Raw genomic sequence first — 20250 nt, 5'->3', positions numbered from 1 at the left:
GACCATTGCCTGTGGCAGGGAAAGGAAGGATCTAGGTTGGGACAGATGGAGTTGGACTGCCGTCCAGTCTAAGAAAAGGCCCAGCTGACCCCCCTGGAGAGTTCATTCATTCTGCACATAATCAGTACCCACCTTTTGCTTGTCAGTGTATAAAACCCTTTGGGTGAAAGACAGTTACTTACGTAAGGCTTGACAAACTAAACAGAAGAATGTCGTGATTAGAAACATTTGAAGAATCTAGTGAAGAACTCTTAGAACTCAAACTCTTCATTTGACAGAAGATGAAGAATTTTGTATATGCAGTGCCCTTAGTTTTATATAATAAGAGCAGTATTTATCGAACACTTCAAATGGGCTTAGTGAATTATTGAGGTCCTTATATCTGTTAGCTCTTTTAACCCTCATCACAGTCCTTTGCAGTAAGTCCTGTTTTCCTCAGTTTCATAGTTGATGGAACTGAGGTACTCAGGATCGATGACTTGCCAAGGTCTCATAGCTGCTTAGTGTCTGTCTGGGAAACCATTCAGGGTGATCCAGTGAAATCACCCTATGCCAGAGTGTACCTGTGCATTTTCTAAAATAACTTCAGGAAAAGTCACCATTTCCAATAATGCAATGTAAGAGAATGTATTATTTGATGAAAATGATTTTTTTAATAAAAAGGACTTCATGAGCTGTTTCTGATTATATGGTTTATATAAACAAAGTTGGATTTAAAATTAGAATGTGACTCCTTCTTTTAAATTGTCATATTCTGGGACACCTGGATGGCTCAGCGGTTGAGCATCTGCCTTCAGCTCAGGACATGATCCCGAGTCTGGGGACTGAGTTCCACATCGGGCTCCCTGTGGGGAGCCTGCTTCTCCTTCTGCCTGTGTCTCTGCCTTTCTCTCTGTGTGTCTCATGAATAAATAAATAAAATCTTTAAAAAAAATTGTCATATACTCTATAACTGATGACTACTTCTACCTTTTTTAATCTTTTAGACAAAATCTGCACTTGTGTTCATTCTAACTTGTATTAGTGAACTATGAGCACAGTATATAGTAGGAGCAGAATTTTGTTGCATAAAGAGAAAAACTTCTAGAAATAACCTCTATATAATGCAACTTATTTTCTTTTGATAGTTTCACTATATATTTTAGAAATGAGGGGAAAATAAATAAATTTCTTTAACAAGTTTATGATAAAAAATTTTTAAAATAGCAAGCATAATAAAATAATTATTTCTCATTTATGATTTTTCTCATTGCTGAGTTCATCAGCCTAATGCACAGCTTTATTAACTTGTCTTATGGGTTTCTAACAATGAACTATGTATTTCGAGTTTCATAAACATCTCTGCCCCCAAGCAGCAAGTTAATAATGTGAATCTATAGTGTGCCAAGATGGATGTTTTGTCATTTTCCTGGGTGTGTTTTATCTGCTTGCCTTGTAGGCCTGTAATTTTTTTTTCCCATAACTTTGTTATGTATCAGAATGACTGGTAAAAGGTAACTGTGATTATGTGTTTTAAAAATCATATAATTTGGGGCACCTGGGTAGCTCAGTGGTTGAGCATCTGCTTCTGGCTCAGGTCTTGATCCCAGGATTCAAGTCCTGCCTCAGGCTTACTGCGGGGAGCCTGCTTCTCTCTCTGCCTATGTCTCTGCCTATGTGTGTCTCTCATGAATAACTAAACAAAATCTTTAAAAAATTAAAAATGTTTAATCATATAAGTTTTACAGAGCAGTTTAAAATGTATGTTTATTCAAATGTTTATTTAGCATCTACTATCATTCTAAATGTCTTCATAGAATTGACAGTCTAGCAGGGGAGAGAGTTGATAAATAATAAAACTATAGCGTATATGTCAGAGGTATTGAGGGGGCAGTGAAGTTCCAAAAAAGAGAAATGAGGGCTCTGTGATGGGTTAGGATGGGAAGCAGTTAAAAATACAGAGGTTAAGGCAGGCTTTATAAAATGAGACATTTGAAGCAGACTAGAGGGCATGAGCAAGTGAACTAAGCATTTGTCTTGGCCTAAAATGGTTGGGCATTTAACTCCTACTAGAAATGTGAGTGGATTGATTTTGTAAGGTTTCTATGTTGTTACTTATATGCTAATATATTTTCAGTGAATCACATGTCAGGGTTTTGTAGAGTGTGGTATGTATGCCAAACAAATATAAGCTGTTTTTATGTCTAATTGACATTTTTCTGATGTGTGAGAGAACCATTTCTGATTTGCAAAGGATAGAGAAGCTTATTGAAAATGAAGAAATATATATGCTGGTGCTATTTAGTATTTCCTTTAAAACCTTGTAAAGAACTATCTAAACAACACATGAGTACAGTTCTTTATATGAGAAGAAACTTTTGATTTGGTCAAAATACATTTTGAGAAAATTTATTCTGCTTCATGACAACATTTAGAATTCTAATCAGATGTTCAATTACCTCTTAGATGAGAAAGAAGAGGGTATCCTGGGAAGCATACTATTACCTAGTTTTCAGATAGCTATGCTTACCTCTGAAGATCACATAAATCGCAAATATGCTTTTAAGGTAAGGAAATAGTCATATTTTTGTTAATTCTGTATTTGAATCTTGCACTAATGTAAAAAATGGATATTGACCCATACATAGATTATTATAAAAACTTATTTTATCAATGGGCATATTTATATTTAATATATATTAGTTAATAGTCTTAAGATCGAATAGAAGAATATCCCATTTAATTAGGAAACATATCTAAAGGCCAAATGTCTTTATGTCTGTACTTCAAATAAAGCAAATATGTGAAAATGCTAATAACTGGTAAATGTAGCATGGGTGTTCTGGTGATTACTGTACAATTCTTTAAAGATTATTATGCAGATTTGAATTTTTTCACAATAAATTTGAAGGAAGAGTACTGTAAGAGACAACAACTGTGGTTTTTAACATGCACACTTACGATCGTAGAGAATATTTGCAGAGATGTTCTTGGGTCTAAGTACATCATGAATATCAGGTATTTTTGAGATAATATTGACATTAAGACGTTAAAACTGTTATTAAATCCAAGCAGACCTGAGGGCCCCCCCCTCCTCTGACTAACAATACCCACCTGCTTCTGATACACTGGTGAAAGGCTACTTTGATGATAACTTGGTTATTTTTGTTTTCAAAAACCTTACTGCATTCTTTGCTTTATGACTGTGGCTAAAATAAATTTCAGAGGTTACCTATTTTTTAAGTTAGTTTTAAATTAAGATCTCCGAAGGGGTTGGTGTAAAATTTTGTTTGAAGGGAAAGTAAGGGTAACACATGCTGTAATTTAACAGTGAAAATGTTTACACCACTATAAAATTGACTCTGCTTTTAATTCCCTTCCACTTTTTAAAAAAATACTCAGGACTAAAAAAAAAAAAAAAATACTCAGGACTGCAGCTGATTTACAACTTTTGCTAATTAACAAGTTGCATTATTAGTTATGGAGAAGAAAGCAGCAGTTATAGTGGTGGCGGGAGTGATGGATGGCCTCAATGAGAAGGTGATGTCTGAACAGACACTGTGGATAAGGGAATGGCATGGGATTTCAACAGGTTTTATTAACAGTGTGAACCAGAGAAACAGAATTAAGCATTTTAAGATGCTATAACAAAATTTAATACTGATAACTTAATAACTTGATAAAAATTACTTTCACATGTAAAACTATATGATACTGTTTTTTGATCATGATTTCAATTTTTTGTCTGTCTACTCATTAATTTGGCAAAAGTTTATTGAATTTGTGCTCTTCATAGGACATTTTGCTGGGTTCTTAGACTTTTAAATATTAGAGTGTTGAAGTCACAACAGTGATCATGCATGTTAAGCATATTTTCTCTGTAATTATTTGGCTTGATGCTAATTTTATTTTATCTATAATAAGAATAGTAATTTCTCTCTCAAATTTTCTCTTTTGCAATGTTTCCTTCAAATTTATGAGCTGCTTTTGACATTTGAGGCTACTGCTTATACAATGGTGAGTAGAAACTTCATGGACGATTGTAAACCTAAAGTTAGGTAGCAGACTTGATCATCATCTAGTATTTCCATTTGACAGCTGGCAAGCATAGGTGTGCCTTGTTAGCAAAGGACTCATGGCTGTACCTTGATCTTCTTAGGACTTAGACCCATGTTCCTTCCTTAATCACAAATATGGACAGTGGTCTTTTCATTCATTTCTCCAAAACCTGATTCAGGCAGTCCAGGGACACTGTGGTGGCTTTAATCATTTTAACAACATACAGCATTTGAGCCGTTTCTTCTAAAGTGTTTCCATGGATAATTTTATATCTCTAGCAGGGTCTGGTTATGTAGTTATTTAGATCACAGTGTTCATTGAATTGACTTCTGTCTTGATTCTTTCTGAAAAAAATTTTGAAAAAGCTAATTTGACATTGTAAATAAAGCAGATAGTCAAAATTTCAGAGTAGAGTGTGTGGATCCAAATTTATTCCTCTCTTCTTTTTATATTTAGCAGATTTACTCTTTCCTTTACCTCATTGTATGCCGAAATAGCCTTTGTTTTTCCTTGTCTTTTAGTGCATGATAGGAAACTGTCACCAGCATTTTTATGTGGAAATTAATGTTTCCTCCACAGAATTCTCTACCTTGGCCTTTTTTTCTACTTTGATGTAGCTCCTACCGCTGTTCTCCTTTGCCTTGTCATCCCACTCGTTAAACTGAGCTCTTGGTGCTCACACATTGGATAGCAGTCCCTCAGTGGCGCCTTTATTTCATTTTTCTACCTTTCCTCAAGAACAGAAGCAGATTGAACTATTATAAGGATAAAAACCCATTTACCACTCACATAGGCCTTATTCAAACCCAGAATATTTACATTTTAACTCTGAAACTTGAGATGAAAAGCTAAGGGAAGGACATCCCTGGGTGGCTCAGCGGTTTAGCGCCTGCCTTTGGCGCAGAGTGTGATCCGGGAGTCCCGGGATCGATTCCCACATCGGGTTCCCTGCATGGAACCTGCTTCTCCCTCTGACTGTGTCTCTGCCTCTGTGTGTGTGTGTGTGTGTGTCTTATGAATAAATAAATTAGATCTTAAAAAAAAAAGAAAAGCTAAGGGAAAATACCATTTTGGGTCATTTATTAATCTTTTATTTCTGTGTGTATATGTCTATGAGGATAAATAAAATGCTGTAACAGCAACACCTTTTGAAGACTAAAGAAATTGTTAACACAAAGGGGAAATGTCTGACATGTACAGTTCTATTAATTTCATCACTGGTTGCTGTGGAACATTCTTTTTTTATTGAAGTATAGTTGACATACAGTTAGTGTCAAGTGTATATCATAGTGATTTGATATCTTTATATATTATGAAATGATCTACACAATAAGTCTAGTTATCTGTAATAACTATAAAGTTATTACAATATTATTGACTATATTCCCTATGCTGTATAATATGATTTAGTAACTATGATTTAGTTATGTTATAACTGAAAGTTTGTACCTTTTAATCCTCTTTACCTTTTTGCCTACCCTCCAATTCCTCCGCACCTTATAATAAAAAGTTTGTTCCCTGTATCTTTGAGTTTATTCCTGTTTTATTTAGTTTGTTCATTTGTTTTGTTTTTTAGGTTCCACATAAAAGTGTAGTCATACAGTATTTGTTTTTCTCTGTCAGACTTCTAATACTTGGCATACTACCCTCCAGGTCTTCCCCTGTCATTGCAAGATTGTATATATTTATGACTGAGTAATATTCCACTGTGTGTGTCTACCACATATCTGCTTCATCCACTCATTTATCAGTGGACACTTAAGTTGCTTCCATATCTTGGCTATGATAAATAATGCTGCAATGGGGGTGCATATATCTCTTTGTTTTTTGTTTTGCTTTGTTTTGTCTTTAACTATTTATCTGTTTGAGAGAGTGTGTGTGCACACATATACAAGCAGGGGCAGAGGGAAGAGGGAGAGAAGGAATCCCAAGCAGGCTCCATACCCAGCACGGTGCTAAACACAAGGCTCGATCCCATGACCCTGAGATCACAACCCAAGCCAAAACCAAGAGTCCGATGCTTAACTGACTGAGCCACCTATGCATATGTCTCTTTGAATTGGTGTTTTCTTCTTTGAATAAGAAGTGGATGATTTGCTGAATTGTGTGATAGTTCTGTTTTTATGGATCATTCTTGAATAAAGAAGTGTGAATTGTAGCAAATGGAAATTGCTAGGGATGTGTACATGGAAGTGTGGTGAGGAAGCATGACAAGGTACTTTATTTCTTACCTCCTTTCCTTCCTATATACATTTTTCCTCCCTCCTTTTAATTTTTAAAGGGAAATGGCAATGTTGGGAGGACATTTTAATATTTCTATTTTTTCAAGATTGAATTATATTTTAAGTCACTCACTTCTGTAACTGTATATAAGACAAGTCAGTTTTCTTCTGAAAGTTGATAGTAATGATCTATGTAGGGAACCACTTAACTGTCTTTCTTTTTCTTTTACAGATCCTGTGTGTGTCTGTTTACAATGATCCTGTTGTTTTCAATCAGGCAGCTCATCCAAACATGAGGACCTATTATTTCTGCACTGATACAGGAAAGGAGATGGAATTGTGGATGAAAGCCATGTTAGATGCTGCCCTAGTACAGACAGAACCTGTGAAAAGGTAAAGGCTTGTAGGGAAAATAATGGTGATTTCCACTTACATTTTATTCCATGGCCTGCAAGTGTATATTGTTATCATAGTACATATCATTTTATTAGTCATGATATGAAATCATTTCTTCCTCAGAAAGCAAGGATTAATTCGTGTTCTGTATAAATTAATACACCTTTAGTAGTTAATTTGAGATACCACTTGCATTTTTATTCCACATTTCCTCTTTATTCATTTTCACCTATCAGTGTACTGAGGTGAATCCAGAATCCTAACATTCAAACTGAATATTCTTTCTTCTTACAGAATTACCTTTAATTTCCGGTAAGTACATTTTTAATTGTTTCTTAAACCTACACAAGATCGTGTTTTAAGGCATAAATCTTAGAAGAGAATTTATATTCATGAAGTTAGTTTTATTGTGCTTTTATATTATGTTGTATGTTTTTGGAGTATAATAAATAGAAATAAAAATTGATGGGTTTCATTTCTTCAGCATCTCCTGGTTAATTCTGATGGTTTTACAGTGAATGTCTCCAGAAAATAACTCATCAGGCATTTAGATTATTTCTAAATATGTCTATGACTTGATGAATTCTACTTTCTTTCTTCTGAAACTTCAGTACTCCGATTCCTTGATAATGTGCTATTAAAATTGATCTGTGATTTCTTTTTCTCAGCTTGAACATCTGAATCATTTTAATAATCAACTATATTAGGAACTAGTGAGAGGAAATCTGTTTATAAAACTACTTAAATAGCAGCTGAATAATGTGCTTTAAAAAGATTATATTCTGGCATGCGTGGGTGGCTCAGCAGTTAAGCGTCTGTCTCTGGCTCAGGGCAAGAGTCCCACATCAGGCTCTCTGCATGGAGCCTGTGCTTCTCCCTCTGCCTGTATCTCTGCCGCGCTCTGTCTCTCTGTGTCTCTCGTGAATAAATAAATAAAATCTTTAAAAAAAAAAAAAGTAAAGAATTGTATTCCTGTAATTTGAAGAAAGATCTGTGACCCACTTAAATTCTTTTCCAGTCAGCAGCAGTTGAGCATACATTTTATACAAGGAAAATGCTTGCTTGCAGGTCTGGTAGTTTTTTTCTCACCTCTCAGGGAATTAGGGGACTGTTACAATATAAATCTTTAGTTTTGGTCGATTACTGTACCTATTAAGTCTTGATTTGTTGGTTAAAAGACTGAAGTTGATGCTATGTAAATATATTTGTGTTTAATTTTTTTCAGTATCAAATCCAAATCCACTTAACCCATCACTAGTCATTACAGCTAGGAAAAAGCAAGGAGAGAAAAGAAAGAAAGACCCAGAGTAAACACTAGGACACCTATTTAAAAAAGAAAGAGAGGAAGGAAGGAAGGAAGGAAGGAAGGAAGGAAGGAAGGAAGGAAGGAAGGAAAGAAAGAAAGAAAGAAAGAAAGAAAGAAAGAAAGAAAGAAAGAAAGGAAGGCAGACCTCAACCATTTGCATATTCCAAGTTGAAAGCTAATTTGCTTTTGGAATTTCATGTGTGAAGATTACCCAAGTTGGGGTTCCCTGGCTGGCTGAGTCAGCAGAGCATTGGAATCTTGATCTCAGGGTCATGAGTTTGAGCCCCATGTATGGGTGTAGAGTTTACTTTTTTAAAAAAAAAATTACCCAAATGGATGTAAAGACAAATGATTAGCACTTATAGGTAGGGAAAATGTGTGGGTGAAAACAATTAATTAAAAACCTTAAGATAATTTTAACCTTAGAGAAAAATTTTCAAGAAACTCTTTAGAATAAAGATATCAGTATCATAATTTAAATATTTGATTTTGAGATAATCTCATATTGTATGTTCTTATCTGAAATTCTGAGAATTTCAAGTTTTGTTTTTTCTTATATTTTTCACTCTAAAAACTAGTAATTACTCATCATTTCGAGTGATAAAAATAATAGTATTTTGGTTGGATTTCTGACAGCCTATTAGTTGAGTATGTGCCTGTAACAATTTTTAGCAGGTTTTGTTGATAGGATTACTCAGCCAGAAATTATTGAAGACCACCCATGTGCCCAGCTTGATGTCAGTCACAATTATCCTGTAGAAATTGTCTTTTCTTCTACTTCTTGCTGTTGGCATTTTTGGTCTCACTTAATATTTCAGACTGAAGGAACCTAATTATTATAATATTTTATATGTATAGGGAGGTTTTATTTGCTTAGTTTTAAGCAAGCACTCTTAAACACTCTTAAAACTTAGTTTTAAGCAAATACTCTTCCCTGTATGGCCAGAATACTTACAAATATTTATCAGGGCATATCACCTACAATATAAAGCATATAGGTTTTAACTTGATAGTTCGTTTCTCCTAAATTCATTTATTCCCATTTGAAAAGTCAGTATATATGTCTTTTTAAATTTTATTTCATTTCTTAAATAAGTCTTTGGAAAAATGAAGATGAAAGAGCAATGCTGTTCTAATTTAAAATAATAGCTCTAGATTAACTAGAGGTAACTAAGTTTAAAAATTTTGGGCAAAGAAAAAGATTGGGGGCAGAAGTCTATCTATAGCTGTATATGTGTGGGTTATGTATTTCTTGCTCATCACTAACACTGGCAGCAGTACCATATGAGGATCCAGTTGGAGCATCATTATATATTGAAATGTGGAAGATTGGCTAGTTCCTAAAAGGCCTCCCTACAAGGCATGATCTCGGCAATTTCATGCAGGTTCAGATACTCAGCTTGGTCTTGTCAGAGTCTGGAAGTGATTGGTCTCAGAGAAGCTGATTCTCATCAAAAAGACCTAGATATAACAACTGGAATGGTGAGCAATAAAACTGTCTGGTGACCCAAACACGTACTATAAAGAAGCACATTCTTCCAGCGGGGAGATGGGTGCGAAATGCCAGATTCTAATCCAAAATTGCTTAATACGATAGAATGATAATAGTAATAAAGTCTTGGGCAGCCTTTGATATACTCTGCTGATCCTCACACAGTCCTATAACCCTGGTGCTACACTTATCCCCATCTACCAAAGAGGAGATTGAGGCACAATAAATTTCCACACCTTGTCCAAAGACACAGCTGGTAAGACGTAGAGCTGCAGGCTGAACACAGAAAGTCTGGCTGCAAGAGCCCAAGTCAGATCCTCTTGAATACAAACATGCTAGTTAGTCATATGGTTCAGATCTTAGACAGTGATCACATGGCCATTTCCACCACCAGACTCATGTTTGTCTCAAGAAGAATTAACCCTTCTGCCTGGAAGCCACATTGTTTATTTGAAATGACTAGTTGCGGCGGTCCTTTAAGTAGTGTGGATTTTGTGATTTTTACTGTTAAAGGGCAGTCCTAATTTGCTTTATTTCCAGATTTCTAATGGGGACACTCCTTACTTTTTATCCTCCAGTGCTTTATACACCGTATATTTTATGTTTTCTCCCCTTCTCCCCCTCCTATTTATGCATTCTGATGTTGTGCTTGAATTTTCCTATCACCACATTAGGGATTTATACAGGCTTGTCCTCTGTGACTCTTTCAATTTATTTGTAAAGTCGAGGGTAATTTTACATTTTTCCTAGATTGAATCCAAGTAATAGTATGTGCATTATTTCATCCGATTTACTATGATTTTCTTTTCTGATTTCAGAGTGGACAAGATTACATCTGAAAATGCACCAACTAAAGAAATCAATAACTTTCCCAACCATAGAGTGCTAATTAAACCAGAGGTCCAGAATAACCAGAAAAACAAGGAAATAAGCAAAACTGAAGAAAAAAAGGCATTAGAAGCTGAAAAATATGGATTTCAGAAGGATGGTCAAGATAGACCTTTAACAAAAATTAATAGTGTAAAGTTGAATTCTCTGCCATCTGAATATGAGAGTGGGTCAACATGCCCAGCTCAGGCTGGACACTATAGGCCAGTCAATGTGAATAGTTCAGAGAACAAAATAGTCAATGTTAGCCTGGCAGATCTTAGAGGTGGAAATCACCCGAATATAGGGCCCTTACATGCAGAGGCTGATCGAGTCATCCAAAGGACAAATTCAATGCAACAGTTGGAACAGTGGATTAAAATCCAGAAGGGAAGGGGTCACGAAGAAGAAACCAGGGGGTAAGTGTCTTTGTTTTGTGCTCTGAACCCAGACCCAGATTTCTTTCACACTATGTCAGTGGAGATTGGTTTCTGAGACACCTATTGAAAAATATTAAACTGTGCTTTTAGAGATTGTAGCTTCCTTTCTCTCTTCTTCATGGTAACCACACCTGAGTGTTTTTTTCTCTGTCTCCCTTTGTTCTGTCCAGATTTCTCAAAGAGGTCCTTACCCAGTAGAGGAGAAAGTTAAATAAGTGCAGTATACTGTGCAAAATGAAGGAAGAACATAATGCGTACAAGAATAGGGACAACCAACACAACCTATAGGCCCAGGAAAATCATTCTGCAGGAAGTGAAATACAAGCTGAAATATAAAGGGTGGCATGCTTATCTTGGTTTAGATAAGCAAAACTGCAGAGTTGATATGGAGAGGAAAAGGAATCCAGAGACATCCAGTATTGCTTAGGTACTTTGGTTGTGATAATGCAGGAGAAACAAGGCTGAAGAGATAAGCCAGAAGAGATGTGTTCATATTGGTGGTTCAGAAAAGTCACTCCAGCTGCAGATTCTGGAGAATGAATTAGAGAAAGCTCAAAATCTGTTAAAGTAAAATGAGGAGAGGAAGGGGATGTATTTAAGGAGGATTGACAAGGTTAGTTGAGAGCTTGGATGTGCTTGATTGCAAACTAGTCTCAGTCTAGTGTGAGTGAGAGGGGAAAATCAAGAATGACATCCTGCCTTTAGGCCTGGTCATCAAAGGTTGTCTGGTGCCTTTAACCATTTAAAGAAGATTGGGATAAAAAAAAAAAAAAAAAAGAAAAGAAAAGAAGATTGGGAAAAGGGAAGATGATAAATGACTGGACTTTGAATAAGGTTTGGGGCATCATCATTATATCAAAAGTAAATTCATAAGAGTAGACAAATTCATTCATCTGGAGGCTGGATAAAATAAAGAATTTAAAGGTAAACCTGAAAGGATGTTTACATTTAAGAGAAAAACAGAGTTGGGGTGGCCTGCAAAGGAGATGAAAAATAAAGGCCAGAGGAGATGGAGAAAAAGCAGGCACCCACCGATAAGAAACAGTGTTCTGTCATTAGGCAGGAATTTGGTGCTGCAAATTTTAAAAATACTTTAATGTACTTGCAGATGGAAGAATTACCTGAAGAGTTATTTTGTGACTCTTACCTCTCAGTAGTAGTAAACCACAAAAACAATGACACTGCTATGTTTCAGTTAAACGAAGATGAACTTAACAGTGAAACTTCTGAGGTATAGGAACATTCTTCCTTTGCTCAGTTGGCGTGGCTGACATCTGCAGCTGTCAGCCAAAGTCTCCTTTCAGGAGCAGCTCAAAGGCCGGGGTGCACTTGGCCTCATCTTTTGTTATCTCAACCAACACTGCAAAAACACACCCGCAATGTGTTGCTCACTTTCATTTTCTTCTTCTCCATCCTCAGCACTCACTTTTCTGATTTTCCAAAGGGAGAATTGTGAGACAGATTTGCTATTTCTGGCCGAAGAGAAGCCAGAGTTCATTCTGGGAGGGGGACGGGTAGGGAGTGAACGGATGTTCCATAGTACTTAAGGTAACCATTTTTCAGGGAAACCATAATAAAAATTCCAGCCATAATATGTGCTGAATCTTTACCCAGCAAATTAGATCTCACTTCTTAGTGAAATCACTTTCCTCAATGATTTCATACTTTCTTACAGTTGAAACTGTATAGTTAGAGGTTCAACAGATGTCTGGAAGGTAGGTTTTTTAAATTGTTGAGCATAAGTATTAGTTTCCAAGAACTTTCGGGTCTTTTACTGGGTATAATTAACATATATAAAGGCTTTCTGTGTGAGTTTTTTCTTTTGAATGCAGACCTATAGCTTCTGAAGGTTATTTTGAGCTAAGATTCTCTCTGTGTTTTTCTCCCCTTCTACTTTGGATTCACTGGCCAGTCTACTTTGGATCATTGGAGACACATCATCTACACTATTATATGAACTTCATACTTAAAAAGTAGTGGTGTTTTATAATGAAATCATTTTTATTGGTGGAAAGCAGCATAAAGGTTATTCATAGTATAATTCATTTTGTAAAACTTTATGAAAGGCTTGCTTTTATTATTAAAGTTCTGATAGAAAGAAAGGACGTTTAATATTTAGTCAAATAGTAGATCTGCATCTGTGAACAGCGCTTTAAAGCTTCTTTGTGAGTGGCAGGCACTGTTAGGATGCAGGGTGCCTTAAGCCATTGTTCTGTGTGGCAGAATCACAGGGACAGGGTTTTCATGGTGTTTGACAGGCAGGTGCTGGTGAATGGAGCACCAAACCTGATGAAGGAGCTCACAGTGTTCATTTCTTAAGCTCTCACTTAAAAGTAAATCACACGTTGCTTAATTTGAATTTCTTTGGGGCAAACCGCTGAAGGAAACTAGTTTTTGAAAAACAGGTTTCAAAATGCTAGAAAGTATATGGGCTAAAAAAGAACTTTACTTGATAACAACCTAACTTTCTGTTAAAATTCTTTAAAAGCGGTTTCAAAATGGCAGACGCGCCCTTTTAACTTTGTAATCCTTAATTAGCCTACTGTTAATGATCATATGATATGTTAACAGCTCAAGTTCCATATACGTCTCTACAAGAGGGCCCAGCTCACGTATTGTGAATGCTTCAGGGCACGCACTGATGGAGGTGTTTGGTGCTATAGATTTTTCTGAAATGGAATTTAAACATTAGTTATTAGGCAGTTTTTATTGTGTTTTAGATTAACAATGTATGTCCCTTGCTCCCTTGCTTATATGTTTATAAATAATCTTTTTCTTATTTCCAAACTGGATATAAAGTTAATATTATCAGCATATATGCTTCTGTGATGTGGTTCAGTACTTAGTACAGAGCCTTTTGCATATTAAGCTTTCTATAATAGTTCTTGAATTTGTGAATGACCAAATCAAGGTATATTGGGGTAAATGACGTTAGAAATAGGACAGAATTTCTAGGATGGAATCTATTTCTGTGATTGACGTGCTTCCTAAGCAGATAGCCGTGGGGTTACCAACTCTGGACTTTTTCCAGTTTCTAGCTCTAGTGTTAGTAGAGAAGGTGGGGATAAGAAGGAAGACCAAGCAGAGGGAAAAAAGGGCGGGGGGGGGGGGTTGATATTTGTGGTGAGAAAGCAGCAAAGGAGTGAACCTTTATACTGATTATATCAGAGTACCAGGTAACTTTCTCCTTCACCCCAGGCCCAAAGGCATCCATGGGTTAGCCTTGCTACAGCAGTTCTTACGGGGATTGAAGGTAGGGGTGGAGTATGGCACGGTGTTCAATTTTGAGCAAGTCTGTTGTAGGTGAAGATTTTGCAAAACTGAATAACAACCAGCACGATGAAGGAAATTTAGTGTAGCAGGTATGGTTGAAGGAATTGGAAATATTTCAAATATACAATAAGACACAGGGTTTAGAACCTTAAGATAGCTTTGTGATCAAATCATAGGGGCACCTGGGTGGCAAAGCCTCTGCCTTTGGCTCAGGTCATGATCCCAAGGTCCCGGGATCTAGCCCAGCTTCAGGCTCCCTGCTCAGTGGGGAACCTGCTTTTCCTTCTCTCTCTGCTCCTCCCCACTATGCTCATTCTCTCTCTCTCTCTCTCTCCCTCTCTCTCTCTCTCTCTCTCAAAAAAAAAAAAAAAAATCAAAGATGAGAAAAACCAAATCTCCAATAATTTCACTTTGCTATATATGGGTAGCATGTGAAGGGCTCTAGTAGCACATTTAAGATTATTCCCTTCCTAATTTGGGGAATATATTTTATTTTTAATTAAATCATTACAGATGAAAAGGTTTTTTTAATAATTGTTTTGGTTTGGGGGAAATTTTTTCGAATAGAAGGATTATTTTGCTTTTTCATTAATTGCAAAAGTCTGGGAATCATTGCCTAATGAAAAGAATGCTACTTAAGGAAGTGAAAGACTTCATTCTACTTCTAGTAGACTTACTGACCCTTCTTTTAACCCAGATATTAAAATGATATGAGGAGGGATGCCTGGGTGGCTCAGTGGTTGAGCATCTGCCTTTGGCTCAGGTCGTGATCCCAAGGTCCTGGGATCAAGTCACGCATCAGGCTTCCTGTGGGGAGTCTGCTTCTCCCTCTGCCTGTGTCTCTGACTCCCTCTGTGTGTCTCACATGAATAAATAAATAAAATCTTAAAAAAAAAAAAAGAGAATATGAGACATTTCTGGCTCAGTCAGTAGAGCCTGCAACTCTTGACCTCAGGATCATGAGTTCTTAAAGTCGATTTTATTGTGATCACTATTTAGTTATACCTTTTGCCAATTTCTGAAGATGGGGGACACAAGCTACACAAATTCTAACTTTATTTAGAATTTTTAATTGATTTTTTTGAAAATCCTTTTTATATAATGTATCTGACCAAGCATGAGGTTATCTAAAGGATCATTTTGATCAATTCAAAGCAGTGTTTTTATCACAGTGTCTTTTTTAAAAAAATGTAAACTAAAATTCTATTTTATTCTTTCATTTTAGGAAACTGAAATAATATGTGCTTAGTAATATGCCATATGTATCCATATCCAAAAATACAGCATTTTAAAGGAACTTTATTTTAGATGTTTAATATACATGAGGAACTTTTAGATTGCTTTAAAAAGCCTCCCACAAATGTTTATACGAAGGTGGAATATTCATTTCTATGCTAGAAACATATAAAATTCCCAAGATTTGCAGTTGTACTTCTAAATATTGTCATATTTAAGTATTTTGTCTTTAAATGGTTCAATTTTGAGCTTTAACTTCAAGTCATATTTATTTTCCAAATTAGGAAAACTTATCAAAAAAAAAAGAAAACTTATCAAGGGGAATTTTCTCATCCAACCACAAGTGTACTGATGTGCTTCTTCCTAGAAATAGTCATGCTTTCTGAAGGAAACATCACAATAGAGTCACGCACACCTGCAATAGTTTACTTACTGTCTTCATGCACAAGTCAGACTCCTCAGTATTCCATCCCTACACAGAAATCTCACTTAGCTACTCTGGTGAGATGTATGAAAAGATTCTAGGGGTCTGTTTGTATCAAAGCAAGATATGGAGACTTGAGATTAGACCTTGAACATTCTTACTAATAAGTAATTTTTCTTTTTTTAACCAAACTGTACATTTCATGGAATTAATAGTCTTTTATGTAAATAACAAAGATGTTTTTTACTTAATGTAGTAAATTCATCAAACTGAATTTCATTAAAAGGTTAAAATCTGTTCATTAGTATTTTATATCCTGTGTAATATTTTGATCAACTTTTTAAAAGTCCCAGTATATATTTTACTTACCAGAATGTACTCTATTTAAAATCTGGAAAACAACTTTCTTCTTCATTTTTACATTTCAATTATTTTTTTTTTTTAATTTTAGAGTAATTTCTTACCAAACATTACCGAGAAATATGCCAAGCCACAGAGCCCAGGTTATGGCTCGCTATCCAGAAGGTTATAGAACACTCCCAAGAAACAGCAAGACCAGGCCTGAAAGTATCTGCAGTGTAACCCCTTCCACTCATGACAAAACATTAGGAACTGGAGCAGAAGAGAAACGGAGATCAATGAGAGATGACACGATGTGGCAGCTCTACGAGTGGCAGCAGCGTCAGTTTTATAATAAGCAGAGCACCCTCCCTCGCCACAGTACTTTGACCAGTCCTAAAACAATGGTTAATATTTCTGATCAGACAATGCACTCTATTCCCACATCACCTTCCCACGGGTCAATAGCTGCTTATCAGGGATATTCCCCTCAGCGGACATACAGATCAGAGGTATCTTCACCAATTCAGAGAGGAGATGTGACGATAGACCGCAGGCACAGGGCCCATCACCCTAAGGTAAGATAAGTTCTGCTAACCTTGTGGTAACCACCTCTCTATGGGTGCTGTGTTTCATTTCTGTCTGTACTATTCCTTCTTTAAATGCAGAAGATAAGAACATAGGGAGGAGGTTAAGCAAGGCAGCTGTTTTGTTTTAAAAATTAAGGAAGAGGGGATCCCTGGGTGGCTCAGCGGTTTAGCGCCTGCCTTTGGGACAGGGCGTGATCCTGGAGTCCCGGGATCGAGTCTGGCGTCGGGCTCCCTGCGTGGAGCCTGCTTCTCCCTCTGCCTGTGTCTCTGCCTCTCTCTCTCTCATGAATAAATAAATAAAATCTTTAAAAAATAAAATAAAGTAAAATAAAAAGGAAGAATAATCTGCAGTGTCAGAATCTCACATATAAAAACCTCACCTTGCAATGCATGGTCTTTCAGGAGCACAGAAATAGTGATTTTGAGCAGATGCTTTATGCATTCTATGCTGGATAGATCAGCTTTCTGTGTAGGTTAAGACCACTTGCGTTTTTATTGGCTCTTCACACACTTAAATTCTACACCTACTGTCTTCCAGCATACCTGTATTCTTATATCAGGCTCATCCTGCTCTTTGCTAAGATAAAAATGCTAACCTCGTCTTCTGAGCAGCTGCGTATATGGCTTATTGAAATATCTCCTTAGATGCCCAATTTAATATTAGAATAACAATGTTTACTGGTCTACATACTTTTTAAAAATTAAGATATACATAGAGATTATGTTTTAATTTATACATGCAATTGGTTTAAGCATTGCTTAGTAGATTATTTGGAGTGAATTCAGGTGCTTTGTGTTAGTTAGCTTTTTATAAAACTAAAGCAGTTGTTTTGATCAGTCACCCTATATGCAGCCAGTTCTTTAATGTCTAACCTAAAACGAAAGGAATTTTTCTGCAATTTCTTTTTAATTATAAGAATTTTTTGCATTATACCATTTTAAAATGTACCTTTTCTTATTCTTGTGACAGACTGAATCCTTTAGTTATAACATTGCATAAAGCTATATGTGTTTGACTTTCCATAAATAAGCATTAGTTAGAAATGAATAAGTCAATTGAGTTGGTTGTCCTTTTTTTTTTGGAGGAAGCTTTAGGTTGGCTTGCCCAAAAAAGGCTCACTTTGAACTCCATGGTAACAAAGTTACCATGTCACTTTGTACATCCAAAGGCTAAATCATGTTCGTTAAAAAATCATTACACTAGCGCGCCTGGCTAGCTCAGTTGGTTAAGCATCTGAATCTTGATTTCGGTTTAGGTCACCAATCCCAGGGTGGGGAGATTGAGTGTTGTGTGTGGCTCCATGCTCAGCAGGGAGTCTGCTTGGCTCTCCCCCTGTGTGTGCACATGCACTCGCACTCTCTCCCTCCTTCCCTTTCTCTCTCTCTCTCTCTCTCTCAAATACATAGAGTAAAATAAATAGTAAAAATATTCATGACTAATCTCTAATACAATTTATTAGTGTGTAATTGAAGTGTTCTCCTATTTTTCATATTCTTGGCCAAAATTTAGCATCTGTTTCAACAACAAATATAAAACGAATGTGTACTCTAGTTCCCAGTCAACTAATTGCTGCTTCTTTTCCCAAAAACTTCTTAAACATTACCAAAATTTTCTTTCAAACTATCCTGTCATTATCCTTGATGAAATTAGTTATTTCCAAAGTCTGTGGATCCCTCAGGGTTCCCATTCCCTTTCAGAAAGTCTGTAAATGAGCTCAAAATTATTTTTATAATAGCAATAATAAGGTATTGTTCATTGTGTTACCATTTTTTTTTAAGATTTTATTTATTTATTCATGAGAGACACAGAGAGAGAGAGGCAGAGACACCGGCAGAGAGAGAAGCAGGCTCCATTCAGGGAGCCTGATGCAGGACTCGATCCTGGGACTCCATCCTGGGACTCCAGGATCACGCCCTGGGCCGAAAGCAGGCAGTAAACCGCTGAGTCACCTAGGAATCCCCTGTGTTACCATTTTCTAATAGCACCAAAGCAATGGTGGGTATTGGCACCTTAGTATATATCAAGGGAGTGGCTCCAAACTAAGGTGGCCGTCATTGTATGCTCCTGTGCCACAGACTTGCAATAAAAGTAAAAGTAGCAGTTTCACTTAAAAATCCCTTTGATGAAGCAGTAAAAGATAATTTTATTCAATCTTGACCTTTCATTATGTATCATTTTAATATTCTATGTGATGAAATGGGAAATATGCTTAAAGTATTTCTCTTACATACCAAACTGCTAACTAATATTAGGGTTGACTCACAGAAAAAAGATTTGTCTGATTGAGTTGCAAGCTGAACTAGCTCCTTTTTTCACGAAACACTATTTTTATTTGAAAGAACGAATGACAAACTATAGTTGTTCAGACAAGGTATTTGACAGACACTTCTCAAAGTGAACTGTTATCCTGTCACTTCCAAGAAAACAACTAACAGTATTTGTCACTGATGACAACTTTGAGCTTTCAAGCAAAAATTAGAATTTTGGAAATCTTGTATCTGCCACTGTGAGCTTGACAGCTTTCCAGTGCTTCAAGATCAGTGATGGTATTAACAATTGTGTGTTACTGATATTGTATATTGATATGTGTCAACATCTCAATGAACCAGTATTTTCCACATGACCAGTGTTTGATATTACACAAAAAAATGAGTAAAAAATCCATTTAAAGCATAAACACGAGCATACCTTGTTCTGTTGCACTTTGCAGATACTGCTTTTTTTTGTTTTGTTTGTTTGTTTGTTTACAAATTGAAGGTTTGTACGACCCTGGGTTGAGCAGGTCTGTCAGCACCATTTTCCCACAGAATTTGCTGCTTCATGTTTGTGTCACATTTTAGCAATTTTCACAATATTTCAAACCATTTTATTACTATTTGTTGTGGTGATATGGGATCAGTGATTACAATCATGGAAAGCTCAGATGATGGTGAGCATTTTTTGCAATAAAGTATCTTTAAATTAAGGCATACACATTTTTTAGACATAATCTATTTCATACTTAATAGCAGCATAGTATAAATAACTTAAATATGCACTGGGAAACCAGAAATTTCATTTGGCTTGTTTTATTGTAATATTCACTTAATTATAGTAGTTAGAAACTGAACTCACAATATCTCCCAGGTATGTCTATAAACCAATAGGTGTTAATGTAACAGAGTATAAAAAGTTCATTGATACAGTTTCAGATACCACTTCGCAAGCAACTTTTAATATCTACTTTCATAAGCAATAATAACAAATTTTAATGATATTTTATAATGAAGCCCTAAGATTTCTCATCGTTGACATGGACCACAGAATTTATATTGTACCTTTATTTTCCTAGCATGTCTATGTGCCTGACAGGAGGTCAATGCCAGCTGGCCTGACTTTACAGTCTATTAGTCCCCAGAGCCTCCAAGGCAAAACGGTGAGTTCAGTATTTTTACTTATCATATCATGTTTTATATATGTGATACATGATAGCACATATCTGACAAAGCTTTTGAGTTTGAATTTTTGAGAGAGGTTCCTCCCAAAGAAAAACCATGCTGCTTTTGTGGAAGAGATGCTCATCAGAAGAATTTGGGTTCGTGTAACCATTTCATTGTCTAACTGGATATGTCTCCCTAAATGTCTGA

General features: G+C 36.1%; 1 protein-coding gene across 17 annotated transcripts in view; it reads left to right on the top strand.

Moving 5' to 3' along the window:
* Positions 1–20250, top strand: part of PLEKHA5 (pleckstrin homology domain containing A5) — a 241865-nt gene that overhangs the window by 149002 nt on the left and 72613 nt on the right. For 8 of the 17 annotated variants that reach the window (XM_077870866.1, XM_077870873.1, XM_077870864.1 and 5 more), the window contains exons 8-12: positions 2446–2546; positions 6538–6653; positions 10273–10740; positions 16146–16611; positions 19956–20039. In XM_077870866.1, coding sequence (XP_077726992.1) covers positions 2446–2546; positions 6538–6653; positions 10273–10740; positions 16146–16611; positions 19956–20039 — 1235 coding nt within the window. Of the gene's footprint in view, positions 1–2445; positions 2547–3960; positions 3997–6492; positions 6654–6950; positions 6969–10272; positions 10741–16145; positions 16612–19955; positions 20040–20250 lie in introns of all 17 variants that reach the window. The other 9 variants (XM_077870867.1, XM_077870865.1, XM_077870863.1 and 6 more) reach the window with 3 other exon arrangements.

Source organism: Canis aureus, chromosome 25 (assembly GCF_053574225.1).
Source record: "Canis aureus isolate CA01 chromosome 25, VMU_Caureus_v.1.0, whole genome shotgun sequence".
NCBI classification, from domain to species: Eukaryota; Metazoa; Chordata; class Mammalia; order Carnivora; family Canidae; genus Canis; species Canis aureus.
The sequence above is the reverse complement of the archived record's forward strand: the minus strand, read 5'-3'. Positions and strand labels throughout refer to the sequence as shown.